The 13,155-nt window shown below is 50.1% G+C and overlaps 6 protein-coding genes across 6 annotated transcripts; 3 read left to right on the plus strand and 3 right to left on the minus strand.

The window, feature by feature from the left end:
- Positions 1–575: 575 nt before the first annotated feature.
- LTR84_006537 (uncharacterized protein) lies at positions 576–1,553 on the plus strand (the record flags this gene model as incomplete). The annotated part of the gene is made up of 2 exons (XM_064850098.1): positions 576–1,463; positions 1,512–1,553. The coding sequence occupies 2 exons, from the start codon at positions 576–578 to the stop codon at positions 1,551–1,553; spliced, it is 930 nt and encodes a 309-aa protein (XP_064702985.1).
- Positions 1,554–2,421: 868 nt separating this feature from the next.
- On the minus strand, positions 2,422–3,936 carry LTR84_006538 (uncharacterized protein; the record flags this gene model as incomplete). The annotated part of the gene is made up of 2 exons (XM_064850099.1): positions 2,422–3,839; positions 3,897–3,936. The coding sequence occupies 2 exons, from the start codon at positions 3,934–3,936 to the stop codon at positions 2,422–2,424; spliced, it is 1,458 nt and encodes a 485-aa protein (XP_064702986.1).
- A 2,110-nt stretch (positions 3,937–6,046) lies between these two features.
- LTR84_006539 (uncharacterized protein) lies at positions 6,047–7,810 on the plus strand (the record flags this gene model as incomplete). Its single annotated transcript, XM_064850100.1, has 2 exons — positions 6,047–6,122; positions 6,174–7,810. 2 exons carry the CDS (start codon positions 6,047–6,049, stop codon positions 7,808–7,810), a joined length of 1,713 nt encoding a protein of 570 aa, XP_064702987.1.
- Positions 7,811–8,529: 719 nt separating this feature from the next.
- LTR84_006540 (uncharacterized protein) lies at positions 8,530–9,501 on the plus strand (the record flags this gene model as incomplete). The annotated part of the gene is made up of 1 exon (XM_064850101.1): positions 8,530–9,501. The coding sequence occupies one exon, from the start codon at positions 8,530–8,532 to the stop codon at positions 9,499–9,501; it is 972 nt and encodes a 323-aa protein (XP_064702988.1).
- A 214-nt stretch (positions 9,502–9,715) lies between these two features.
- On the minus strand, positions 9,716–10,975 carry LTR84_006541 (uncharacterized protein; the record flags this gene model as incomplete). The annotated part of the gene is made up of 1 exon (XM_064850102.1): positions 9,716–10,975. The coding sequence occupies one exon, from the start codon at positions 10,973–10,975 to the stop codon at positions 9,716–9,718; it is 1,260 nt and encodes a 419-aa protein (XP_064702989.1).
- Positions 10,976–11,753: 778 nt separating this feature from the next.
- On the minus strand, positions 11,754–12,680 carry LTR84_006542 (uncharacterized protein; the record flags this gene model as incomplete). The annotated part of the gene is made up of 1 exon (XM_064850103.1): positions 11,754–12,680. One exon carries the CDS (start codon positions 12,678–12,680, stop codon positions 11,754–11,756), a length of 927 nt encoding a protein of 308 aa, XP_064702990.1.
- Positions 12,681–13,155: the final 475 nt, after the last annotated feature.

Below are 13,155 nucleotides of genomic sequence, written 5' to 3' on the forward strand. Positions count from 1 at the left end.
CCCCAAGCACTAGGTGTGCGTGGTGGTCTCCCTGCGATGGAAAAGTGCAGCTGTAGGTAACCTCTAGTTATAAAGGACATTGTTGAGATCATCTCAAGTTTCCAGATCAGTACCTGGCAAAGGGGAAGGAAGAATACGAGGTTCAGAGAAGATGGCCAACGAGCAAGAGTGTCCCGCAGCCTAGCGTTCAGGGGCCGTGCTGCCCGAAGCGTCCGAAGCCGCTGGTGGCTGATACAGGTAGGCACTCAGCTTTGACCGAGTCTTCCAATCACCCGCGCCTGGCTGGGTGTAGCTCTTCGGATGTTGGACCCCGCACTAGGTAAACCTCGTACAATCCTAGGTTCCAGGTCACCGGTTTCAGTTTGGAGGACAAATGGTAATTGTTAGAGGAGTCAAGAATTACCAATTGAAGGAAGGCGTGCAGGTGACTATTCTCGCAATGTGATAGTTACATGCACAGTGTTGTCAATTCAAAAGTACCTCAAACAACTCGACACCCTCCATTTTTTCGTTCGCAAGGTTTTCGTTTTACCCCCTTCTTGCTGCTTTTCTAAATCTTGCTTTTGGTGATCACAATGGAAGTCGCAGCAGAAGCAGATATCAAGGAACAGGTACAAGTTACGGTCATTAGCGAAATCGAAGTGGAAGAGCAAGCGTTCGCATCAAGTATTGTTAAATTGGAAGTTGATAACGAAGATCTGCACCTGGGAGGAAAACTTCCGAAAGAGCTCACAGAAAATACGGCACGCGCAATCTCAAGCAATGTCGGTCGTTCTGGAGTTCGAGGCGATGTGATATATTTGCAACACGGCAAATATAAAGGCAAGCCTGCAACACTCCTGGCATTCAAGTTCCACTTCGCATTTGAGCAGAACAGTACAAATCGATTTTCTCACGCCGAGATCCGAGTCGCGTTCGACTCTAGTGACAACAGTGCGAGTCCCGGATCCAAGCCTGCAGTTCGGCATTATTCACCAGCGCTTCTTTGTGGCCCTTCGAGCACAGGCCAAATCACGAAGTCGATCAGCGTTTCCCCGTCTATCACCACTCCCACTGCACCAGTTCAGATCGGGATTGAGGTGCCAATGACTCGATCAACCACCGTGGCACGAGACTTTCAGATGAAAATTGTCGGTGAGCCATGGGCTAGCGACGAGGATGCAGAAGACGACGATATGGTGAGATGGAAGGTCGATGAAAATTATGCTCAAGCCGATGGTGTTCCGACAGATTTGAAGACTGCCGTGTTGGTCCAGCACACAGGGGAGGCATTCCATGCGACAGTCCACATCAAAGCTCGGACGAGAATGGGAATATCACTGTTCGGCTGGCCTTGGTCGAAACCAACACCTCTCGTCGTCTCGAACAAATCCAGTTTTGGCGCAGCAGTTTTGCCAGAGGACTTTAGTACTCTTGAGGAACATCATTGGCTACAATTGACAGAGTTCCACGGACGCGTAGCGGTAAGTCTTGGACATTCCACTCGCGACCACCAAACTCACATATCACAGAGAATCCGTGTCTCGGATACTTCGAAGGAGAAGTTATGCTGATGACGGATGGCGGATGACAAAGCTTACATCGAATCCGAAATCGGTAAAGCTAGGACCTCAGCCGCGAGATGAGTAGGCTTAATTTCTTTCGATAGGCAAGACAAACCAGGATAATTGCCGTGCTGAAAATCATGAGAGAGTTATTGGTATAGCCACTTCTAACCGCGTGTCCCGGACGTATGTTGCCTTGAACTCTGTGAGTGGAGGCAGTGGGCATCAGGTCTGGCATTTTCATTATCAGAGAAACCAATGCTGTCCAGCCAGTAAAATGTGGCGTGCGTTGCCCTTTACCACTCTCTGGGTTGTATTGTTCCCACACGGTATTCGTCTGTTCCCAGGATTCATAGACGGTGTCGACAATATTTGTGCGAAGCTCAGAATACAATTTTCGGATTTTGCCCTGCAGAGGGCCAGGCTCAGCAGAAAGATGCAGCAATCGCTTCAGCACCATGTAATTTATGTTGATCCAAATTGAACCCCTGCAGTAGTTGTCGCCTTTGCTGTAGAATCTACTGCTCTTGCTCAAACTACGGAGTCCGTAGACGCTCCATATTTCGCCAGGGTTCCGCATAAGGTCTAAAGTTGCTTCCAGGTGTGGATGAGTGCTGTTCAGGTGACCAAGTAGAAAAGGAAACAAGGAAAGATAGCCTTTGTGACAGACATGATGGATCTGGTTTTTCGCGCTAATGGTCGTGTCACAATACGCCTGAGCCACTGCAGACCAGTGAAGGTCATCAAGGGTGCGCTTGACGTTGGCTTCATCTCTCAAAAAGTTATCTCTGTCCTCTTCTTGCCCAAGCACCACTGAAGCCTTCCGTAGAGTGGTTGCCATAGATCCCACCCAAGATAAGGCATCCACATGGAGTTCTTAGAGGTGGGCAGGTTGAGCACGAGGATAGTCACCAAGACCACTTGGCTGAATATTCTCGGTTGTTCTGCCTCGCCAGCGATATCCCTCATGAAGCCGATTGCGATGCCGGTAATGAGTCATGTTTCCAGACTGTGTTCTACGGAACCAGTCATAGTACTTCTTCAACTTTGGATATATTGCTTCCAACCAACCCTTTCTAGTAGCGTAGTCTGTAAAATATTGCCTGTGAGGAACCGAGGGACTGATCTCTTCTCTTTGAAGCACCTCAATGAACTTTTCAATTACCAGAAAGAGAGTTGGGGGGCTCGCAAACTGTGGAAATTGAACTTGGTACAGTGATGGCACTTTGCTTCTGGCATCTGGGCCTAAAATTTGTTCATGAGCTATCCAGCCATCATTGTCAATCAAGTCAAACCAGCTGGAAAGTATGGACAACGCGAGCTCCATGTCCCATTCAAGAACTAATTCCAAGTGAAAGCCTTCATCCCATAGGAACCCCCGGGGAAGCGATGGTCTGGAAGGAACTGCTGTGATTAGTTGACGCGGCGTTCGTTCTTGGACCATTTGCTGTGATTCACCAAGGGAAGCGTACATCCAGAAATCATCGTTGGTATCCGTGAAATCCGAGGTCGAATTAATGCTGATTCGATCGCTCCCGTAGAAAAAGCCAATGCCACCCATCAAATTTGAAAGTAAAGATTGCGAAAGCTGTATGTAGTGGTTATCCTCAAACGGACGCTGTGGTAGGTAGCTCAAAGCAAATTGCCGTTTAAAGTCTGTGTAGATATCTTCAACGCGCTCGGAAAAAGGGACGGGGCTGACTGTCTCATTCCGATGACCGGAACTAAACGAGACTTCAATCTCGTTGGATCCTTGAAAGATCATTTGCACAAAGTGTAGGTTTCCCTCTCCAGGTCTGTTTGGGAGCATCCCGTCGGCAATATTGCGGGCTTTTAGTTGTTGTAGAAAGACAGCTTTGGTTTGCCACAAATTTTTCGATGGGACGTTGATGCTGGTCACTGCCAGATGTTGCGATAGTTCCGTGCGGTCCCCAGAGACACCAATATCGACAGTAAATTCACCAATAGTGGGCGTGGTTCCTCGGCATGATATGTCACTATGTGACACTCGGTGACTGTGTTGTCTCTTACAGGCAACTTTGGAGGCGGGATTTTCAGAACCAAGGTAGAAAATCACTGTTGTTTGCTGATCTTTTGCTGCATCCTTTCGTGGTATACCTCGAACTTTGAGTTGCCATTCTTGAGAGTTTGAATCCATAGACTTGGCAAAATCAGTGATAATGTCAATACTGTTGCCAGTATCATTGATCGTCTGGCTTCCTCCTGTGCGAGAGTCATAATGAGTCCAGCCAAAAGCGGTAACACCCTGGTCTGTGTCACAGGTATAACGAAGGCCTAAAGTGTATGAAAGATCAGCAAGATGATCAATTTTTATGGACTATTATAGCCTACTCTTCTCAAGTTTGGTCGGGTCATCGACGTTAGACCACATTATCCCCATCAGGAGGGATTTGGGTATCTGCGGACGAATCCCTAGGTACACACCTGGTCGGTATGGCCCCCATAGCCATGTCGCATTGTTGAGACAGACTGACACGTGCAAGAACGCGGCAAGAGCCAGAACAAGCACGCCTATCATTTTGACAAGCACGAAGCAAGAGTTTTGCCTAGGTCATACTGATGATTGCCTGGCCATTTTTCGAGACTCAGCTGAGCAAGCGCAGTCCACGATGGAAGAGTTACCAATTCTTGTCCGAACTTATCTTGGACGAATGTTGCCATCTCGAACGGGAAAAGGGCGGACCCATGGGCTTCTCTTGGACTTGGTATGCTCTAAAGAGTTTTCGCTGGGGCTTGGGGTGTTCGTGCAGTGGCTGATAGTATGAGATTGTGGAAATCTTGGCATAACTGCCACAGTCCTTGGGCTTCAATGAGCTTGCAGACGCCGACACCGCCGACGCTCGCCCCTGCAGGCAGTCGCTCGATCGACCACGGCCAACCGGGTGTCTGAAACAGGTTGTCCTAAGAGTCCTTGTGGTACTTTCCACTACCCAAGTACCTGAGCACATTTAGGACCTCCCCTTTCCTGCCTCGAGGTTCGATCCATTGTTATTTGACAACAGGAGATCACATTCAAATCGTGTACTTGGCCACATACTACGGATATTTGGCGTCGGAGTAGGATGACGCTCTGCTCTCTGAAACCTTTGATCTGCATGAGTTTCTGTTTGGGGGCTGAAACGCCCACCATCCACAGCTACGGACATTTACAATAACCCAGTGATCCGTTGCTTATCCGGTCTCCGAAGTCCACTTTTCGGGGCAGAGGGCCACCCAGGGATGCCCTTGCTACTTGTGCTTTTAGCCAAACGCAGGATTCATCAACGATCCATAAAATTCAATCATGAGGCTTTGGCATTTTCACACACAGAGCATGGCAATTTCAAGCCATCTGACCATCGATAAGTCATGGCTTTGTTTGTTTCTCTTACAGAGTCATTCTTGCACTACACCCGCCTTTATGAGACAATGCAATCTCCACATCCCAAATATCCTCCGATAACAAGATAAACGTTGCCCATCGATGCACGGAGAGGCCCGTCTGATGAAGTCACCTATCTAGCTATTGCAATACCAAAATCTGACAATCTCGAGGCCAACACTGATTTTCTCCATAACCATTACAGACATATCGATCTGCGCTTCCTTGTATCAAATTCGTTCGCGCCAACCTCTCAGACGAAGTTTGCCTCAGCCACGATCCGCGGGACTGGCGATGGTGACATCTGCCTGACCCCGCTTAATAGAAGACCGTTTTCAAGGCTACAGGACATCTCAGCAGACTTGCCGGCATTCGTGAAGGATTCTGCGATCTGCTTATGTGAATTTCGAAGTCTTTAGAGATAAAAGACATATTTCGACGTAGCATCCTTGATGATACTGGACGGTTTCTAAGCTAGGTCAACAACCTCGAGGCTGCAGCCCCTGGAAGTGCCACGCTACCATCGCTTATTCGCCAACTGTGCCTAAACCAAACCAATGCCTCCCAAAAAGGCAGCATCCTTGAGCACCGAGCCAACCTAAAAAGGGGGTTCCCTTAGGCGGGGGTACTCCAATTCCTTGCAAACCCGAGGTAGAATGGTCCTCAAATGGGAGCTTCCTCCGCACGAGCTGTGGTGACACAACCTGAACGCTGCATTTTCTTTTGAAGAATCCAACTTGCCGTCGTAGCCGTCCACTTGCATCTTTTCAGCGCGAGCTGGATCCAACGAGATATCTTTACAAATCATGTCTTCTCAAGCTGCTACGAAACCCCGAATCTGGAGTATCGTCCCCGCTCGGACTTGCGGCGTGATCTTCAGACCTTGAACTCTTGAGGCACTACACTAACTACCCTTACCTGCAATAATAGCTTTGGCCTTTGACGTGACTGACTGCATTGTTTTTTGCTTGCACTCACCGTTTTCGTTCCCCTGATGTTGATTAATATGGCAGACTGATATGAAGAAATAAAGAATCTATTGGTCGTTCCACCACTTCATGCTCCATTTCAGTAGTATTCCCTGTGGCATATTGTCCTTCGCTTCCACTGGGTCTTGACAATGAGTACTGGGCGCTTGGATGAGGATCGAAATCGTGGGCAATCGGCGCCCATTGGTGGTGACATGTCGGTACAAGGTATGACATTTCCCCAATGATATCTGAAGTTACTGGCCTAACTACTCAAAGGCGAGATCACAAGCCCCTTGTCGGTCGAAGAAACCAACGCAGCTCTTAATTCCATTACTCCAGAACAGTCAGCCCTCTCTCGAAATGCGGAGGTTACGATAAATAGCAGAGATCCCAAAAAGGTGGTGACGTTCGGCTCAACCGATCCAAATAACCCATACAACTGGTCGACTAGGAGGAAAAGCTATGTGTTGTTTGCTGGTATTCTGATGGTCATAAACAGCACATTGGAGTCATCGTTATCAAGCGGTGCGACACGAGCCATCACCAAAGAATTCAACGTCACGAGTCAAATACAATTCCCTCTACCCATATCCTGTTTCATTGCTGGATACACCATCGGACCGACCCTAGCAGCGCCACTATCAGAATACCACGGGCGCAAATATGTCATGTTGGGCTTCTTCCTGCTCGCAACAATATCAACAGTGGCATGTGCTGTCGCTCCAAATTGGCCAGCGTTACTCGTGTTTCGATTTTTCTCAGGCCTGGGAGCATCCGGTCCAATTGGAATAGTCGGAGGACTTTATGCAGACGTCTACAGCGACCCGAAAACACGAGGATCTGCAATGACCTGGTTCATGATTGCGACAACCGAAGGCCCTGTCATCGCACCGCCCATCTCAGGATTCATTGCGGCCAAGAGCTGGCGCTGGGTTTTCGGCTTCGGCGCCTTATTTGCAGGTGCCACCATCCCCGTCATCCTCGCCATGCCCGAGACATATGGGCCAGTTCTGCTTCGCCGCAGAGCGCAGAAGCTCCGAGCAGAAACCGGCGATGCTCAGATTTATGCAAAATGCGAACTGGAGAAGCGAAATCTGCACCACATTTTAACAGTCGTCATGACCCGTCCTTGGCGCATGCTGTTCCAAGAAGTGATTGTGATGTGTGTCTCTGCCTACTGCGCACTCGCATACGGGATCTTCTATCTCTACTTCCAAGCATACCCCAGGATTTTCCAGGGCCCGGATTCTGTGTACAAATGGTCACCTGGCGTCGCGGGCCTAGCGTTCCTCCCGATCGGGCTCGGAGCAATCTGCGCAGCGCCCGTCTACATCTGGTGGAACTCGGTGCTGGAGAAAGGCCGGAAACGAAACGCCGCGTGGACGCGGCAAGAAGAATACAATCGCCTCCCGTTTGCATGTATCGGAGGACCGCTGTTCGTGGTCTCTCTTCTCTGGATCGGGTGGAGCGCGAGAGAAAACGTCCACTGGATAGTGCCAGTCTCTTCCGGCATATTATGGGGACTCGGGTTCCTACTCATCTTCCTCGCCCTGCTCAACTACCTGACCGACGCCTACGAGACATTCGCAGCGAGCGCCCAGTCCATCGCAAGCACGTGCCGGAGCGTCTTTGGCGTCGTCCTCCCGCTCGCTTCGTCGCGGATGTTCTCGACTCTTGGCATCGCTTGGGCCTGCAGTGTGCTCGCCTTCCTGAGCTTGAGCATGGTGGCGATCCCATTTGCGTTCATTCGATATGGCGATACTATCCGCGCGAACAGTAAGTTCTGCCAGCAGCTGAAGGAGCTCAAGGCGAAAGAGGCGGCTGAGCAGGAGGAGCGGGAGAGGATTGAATCACGCGAGAACGAGACTCGCACTCTACAGCTTGGCGGTAAAGAATCTGGCGGTATGGTTTAATGCAGTGAATCGGGCAGATGAATGGCCTGACCCGAGGATATCAAACTTTTATTCATGTGCACAGACACAAACCCATAGACAGCGCGGAGTTAGGGCGTCCGTAAAATGTCATCTTGTCGGTATTTCCGAGACAGATATTCGGTTCCAGAGTGATCTCCACTGAATTCGACATTCCATAGTCCGACATGGACATGGCAGTGCTTTCAGGGGCGATCCTGTACCTAAGTGTATCTCGTGGGATGCAGAGGCTTTTTACGTCCCACGAACCGAACACAACCCCACCGGGACCTCGCTTCCCACTACCACTCGTTAGCAGATGAGTAGTAGTAAAGCTTAGCAAGCAAATCCTGGGACTTTCGCCGATCCTATCGAGCTTGAGCTAACTGCCACCCATTCACTACCGTAGATACAAGCACATCCTCGATACAGGTGTTCCTAGAGGAGCTCCTGCACAGACAGATATGACTGCTTGCTTTTTTTCTGGGGATCCGGTAGCCGTATGGACAGAGCCACCCAGAGCCCACGTACTTTCTTGATGCTGCTGAATTTGTGAACGCTACATCTCTTACAAGGTGCTTATTGCGTGCTCCGCTCGGGGACGGATTCAAGGAAGAAGAAAGGATAGCAGTCAGAGCATATATAACGCAGGAGAGAACGTGAAATTTGGGGGACCCTACAACGAAGGCACTCAGCAAGAAGATACGGTAACTTATTTAACGATGGCTACATCGAACCTCAAAACCACGACCGTCACGACTGAGAACTGCGTCTTGCACGTCACATACACAGGCAGTGGATCAAAATTACTTGTCCTCGTCCCTGGAGGCACAGGACTCGGCTCGTCGTTCCACGCTTCTCTCCCGGGTCTCGCTTCGTCTTCCGACAATTCAACGGCCCAGTACACGGTCGCGACGTTCGACCGGCGCGGGCACGGAGCATCGAATCTCACGTCCAGCGGAGCCAAGATCACGTCGTTCTTCAGTCCCGCGCAAGCTGCACGCGATGTCGCTGCGATCATCGCGCATTTGGGGTTCCAGCGAGCATCTGTGTTTGGCACGTCACAGGGAGGTGTGATTGCGCTGAACTTCGGGGTGTACTTCCCGGACAAGCTGGAGAAGCTGGTTGCCCACGAGAGTCCGACGTTTGGGTTGTTGCCTGATCTGGAGGGTGGGAGGTGGGTTGATCATATCACCAGAACCTATGCCGTGTACAAGGCGAGTGGGGCGGGTCCAGCTATGAAGCTGTTCGCTCGAATGATCAGGGGTTGGGACTCGACGAGTAAGGACGTGCCTTCTGAAGGAGAGGTTCTGGAACCGCTGCGACCGGCCACGGATGATGATGTGAAGGAACTTTCAAAAGCTGGGGACGACGCTGCAGAACCTTCGCCTGGAGCCTCCGTTGACCAGCTCTTCTGGTTGGAATATGAATTCCTCACTGCCATTGCCGTGCCAAATCTATGGGACTTGAGGCGCCATCTGCACGGTGACAGGTACGAACATCTGTCTTCAGATTCTCTAGCCTGTGTCGTTGGTAAGGCAAGTCGAGATGCTCCTTACGCCACCACAACATATCCTCAAGCAGAGATCACGGGTTCCCAGCACCATATCTGGCCTGCTGGCCATTTGATCTACGTGTTTGATCCTGATGCTTTCGTTTTGGCATTAAGGGATACGCTGGATCGATTGAAGTAACAGTCGTGGCTGTTGAAATTGATCCTTATACTGATGCTGAGTGGAGCCGGGAGAAGATCGAGCTGGTTGAGGAGGGAAAGTCATTGGCATTCGCATTCTTATTGTGGCATTCGGATGGTGCGAGATAGTCAATATTGTTAGGTCCAGTGGAATCGTTAGGATCTCGTATTAGGACCAGTAAGCCGAAGTGACTCTAGACTGAAGTCGTTTGTGTTCAAGAGCTTCGTGGTAATGCTTGGGTGGCAGAATGCCAACAAGACTCCCATTCTACAAGAAGATTCTTAGGAGCAATGAATCTGCGTACTTTGTTGAGCACATCTGTCCACGACGTTGACCTTTGCTGATGCGCCGCCACCATGTGCAACAATTTGCATCTATCTTCGGATTGTATGAAGAACATGGTATGCATTGGCGCCAGCACCAGGGCAAGCCAGATGACGTGGTCTTCGGATAGCATATGTGTGCTGATGTAACTGAAGTCGGTCATGTCACCACTGAAGGTGCCAACGAACCCCGGGCCGGTGAAAATGGGATGGACCATCAGCGTTAGGGCGAACATGGCCAAACAAACAACACGGCTTCTAGCACCCAGAATGCCGCGACTTAACAACTGGTGAAGTTCGAATATGAGAGAGGTTCTGTCACCGGCGATCTTTCCAGTCCGTCTATCTGCTGAGGACATCATAGTATAAGTATTATACCATGCGAGAAAGCGCCCGATTGAGTTGATCGATTCTGGTTCAAGCATGTTGCCGAGTTGCATCGAACGAATTCCCTCGGGGCAGAACGTCGCATAGTTTCGCAGTTGGTTTAATGGATCTGATACGTGTCGAGCAATGGTTTTCTCTGGTCGTACTCCATCGTGCGGTGTTAAAATGACGAAGGGGACAGCAGAAAGGGCCGTCTCGTTACGATCGGCATAGCATTTCTCTGCCCACTCGTGGAAGCTATGCGATCGATCAGACGAAACTTGTCCTGATGACTTTCCGCCACGCAAGGAAATGATTCTACGGATTCCGTCAAGATTGACTAAGAAGGATTCCCAACTCCTTCTGTCAAGGTCATATAGCATGAGGGTGGCGATAGCCCAAAAGATGGCGTCATCAAAGACCGCCGATGGATCAGAAACTCGTTGCGTCAGAAGAGAGATGGAATTGCCATAGTGTTGCTTGGATTCCTTTGAAGCAAGCACTACATCTGATGGACAAACCTCCAACGTCCGTAAGGCGGCGCAGAACATGGCTTCTAGAAGTGCAGGCTCACGGAACATGTAATGCAGGAAGTTGGCTTTGAAGACTTCTCTGTCGAGATTCCCGCCGCGCGGCCTCCAGATACAGACTGGGCCAAAATGGTGGATAACTGGAGGAGTTAGAGATATTGCATCAAGTAGCCGAGAGGAGAACGCACTGAATTCAAAAAGCATCGAGGTTGGTAGAGGTGCCCTCCGAGCGTAGTTTTCTTTCAAGAATGGCATGCAAGTGTCAAGAAATGTTGGCCAAGTTGGTATTGAATGGACAGGGTGCCAGGTGCTGTCAGGGAGCATATCATGATGCTCAGTCTTGTACTCATCTTGAATGGCAGTAAAATGATTGCTGGCCCTCCCATTTGGTGGATGGTATACTGCATTGTATCTGCTAGATGGCGCATGTGCTAACTCATTATGCGGTTCGAACAGCCAAGTTTTGATTTCTTCGTATCCAGCACAGACTTTCCCGGCCCTTAGGCAACGCAAGCATTCTGGCTTCGTCTCGTCGCATTTCACTTTGCGTAGCTTACATGTTGAACAGCCAGAGCGAACTTTATTGTGGCGCGATTTTCTTGAAGCTTGACGTAAAGAAGGAGCGAGGACCAAGGTTCCAATAGGAGGATCTCTCTTGGAGGGTTTTTGGGAGGAGGGAACGAGAGGCATGGAGGATAGTCCAGAAGAAGCTCGACCGACCACAAGGAGACGAAACAGTCATGCACAAGCCCTTTAGAAGGCGGAACTCGTCGTTCATCACGGCGTAGAATTTCTTGAGTGTGCCAAAAATAGCATTGGGCTGCTGCTTAAGCGAGCTCGTAAGGTACGGCACGCCTGAAGCCTGTCTAACTTACACCGTGGAAGGTTTAGAATTTCGGAGTATCAGCTTCTGAACTAGATGCTCAAATACCTCAACAACTATGTTCAGAGGCTCGAAAGCCAGCTCCCATGACCAGAAGCGAAGTTGCCTTGACTTAATCTAGACATTGGGCGACACGATGCTGATGCTGTTTTAAATGGCAGCAGGAGCAACGAGTAACTGTCCACCTTCTGGATGAAGCAGTTGATTGTTGAGGAAGACTCCTCCAGGTGAGACCAAGTACAAGATAGAGGCAGCCATGTCCGCATCGCTTCCTCCGCGACCAGCAGGATTGCCCATTTTACTACTCAACTCGCTCTTCTGACTCTCATCGCTCTCACCAGTCGTCATCTCACTGGGAAACACGCCGGGCGCTATCTGATTAACTCGGACTTTTGTCTCCGACAAAGTCGTCGCTAGCATGCGGGTCAAGTGAACGAGCGCAGCCTTGCTGCTCGCATAGGCGAACTGGCCACTGCTGGAACCTTTCATCAAACCACTGATACTGCTGATGTTGACAATGCTGGAAGTGTATCCTGGTGTCACTTCACGACCTTTCGCCAGCAGTGGCAGAAACGCCGCGGACATCCAATACTGTCCGGTCACGTTGGTCTCGAATGTATCGGCCCAGGACTGCGGTTCAGATTTCAACATATGTTGGGAGATACTCTCTGCTGATGAAAAGTCGGGTTTTCCAGCGGCCGAGAATTTCGTATTATCGTCGCGTGCGATGCCGGCATTGTTGACCAGGAGATGGATACCGTTTGATTCTTTGGATGCGACCTCTTTGGCCAGGCGAACGCACTCTTCCTTCTTGGAGCCGTCGCCTGGAAGAGCAATGATCTTGCCTGAACCGGTGTCGTTGCCGTACTGTTCGACAACCTTGTCGAGCGCTTCTTGACGACGTCCAGTAATGTACACCTTGGCTCCGTTGGTTTTCAGCGCCTGTGCGATCATCAATCCAATGCCTGTCCCACCACCTGTCACCACGGCAGTGATGTGGGAGACATCGAAGAGCTTGGAGATCTTCAGGTCGTCATTGGAGAAGTGTGATGTCTGAGGTGCTTTGTCGTCCGACATTCTTCGAATTTGATAGCTAGATCCGGGGGGTATGTGCTTGGGGAGTGTTGCGCGACACGTACTCAGGGTAGTGATAGATCTGGTATTGAAGAGTCGTAACATTGCAGCCAGGCCCTCGAAAAACCCAGGCGGTCACTTGAATATTTATGTCACCAACCAAGTAGTGGGCAGCTCAAGAAGATTCCACAATCGTGACGATATCCCAGCAGTCATATTGGTCATACTCAATCCAGGCCTTCGCCCATGTCTATGTGGTAGCATGCTGTCATTCGTGGAAGGGTCGGGTGTAGTCATGACGTTGTCCGCGGGATCAGCTTCCTTCCACCACAGGAATCAGCATTTCCGCAAGGCTGAGCTAGCCTGTGGATCTCGTTCCACGACTTATTGACAGGCGTTTCACCCCGGACCCCGGATTCAAGAGTTCTAGAGGAATATCAATATTCGAAGACTAATTCACTTGGCTGGAAATATAGTC

This window comes from Exophiala bonariae, assembly GCF_035927105.1.
Source record: "Exophiala bonariae strain CCFEE 5792 chromosome Unknown scaffold_25, whole genome shotgun sequence".
Lineage (NCBI taxonomy): Eukaryota > Fungi > Ascomycota > Eurotiomycetes > Chaetothyriales > Herpotrichiellaceae > Exophiala > Exophiala bonariae.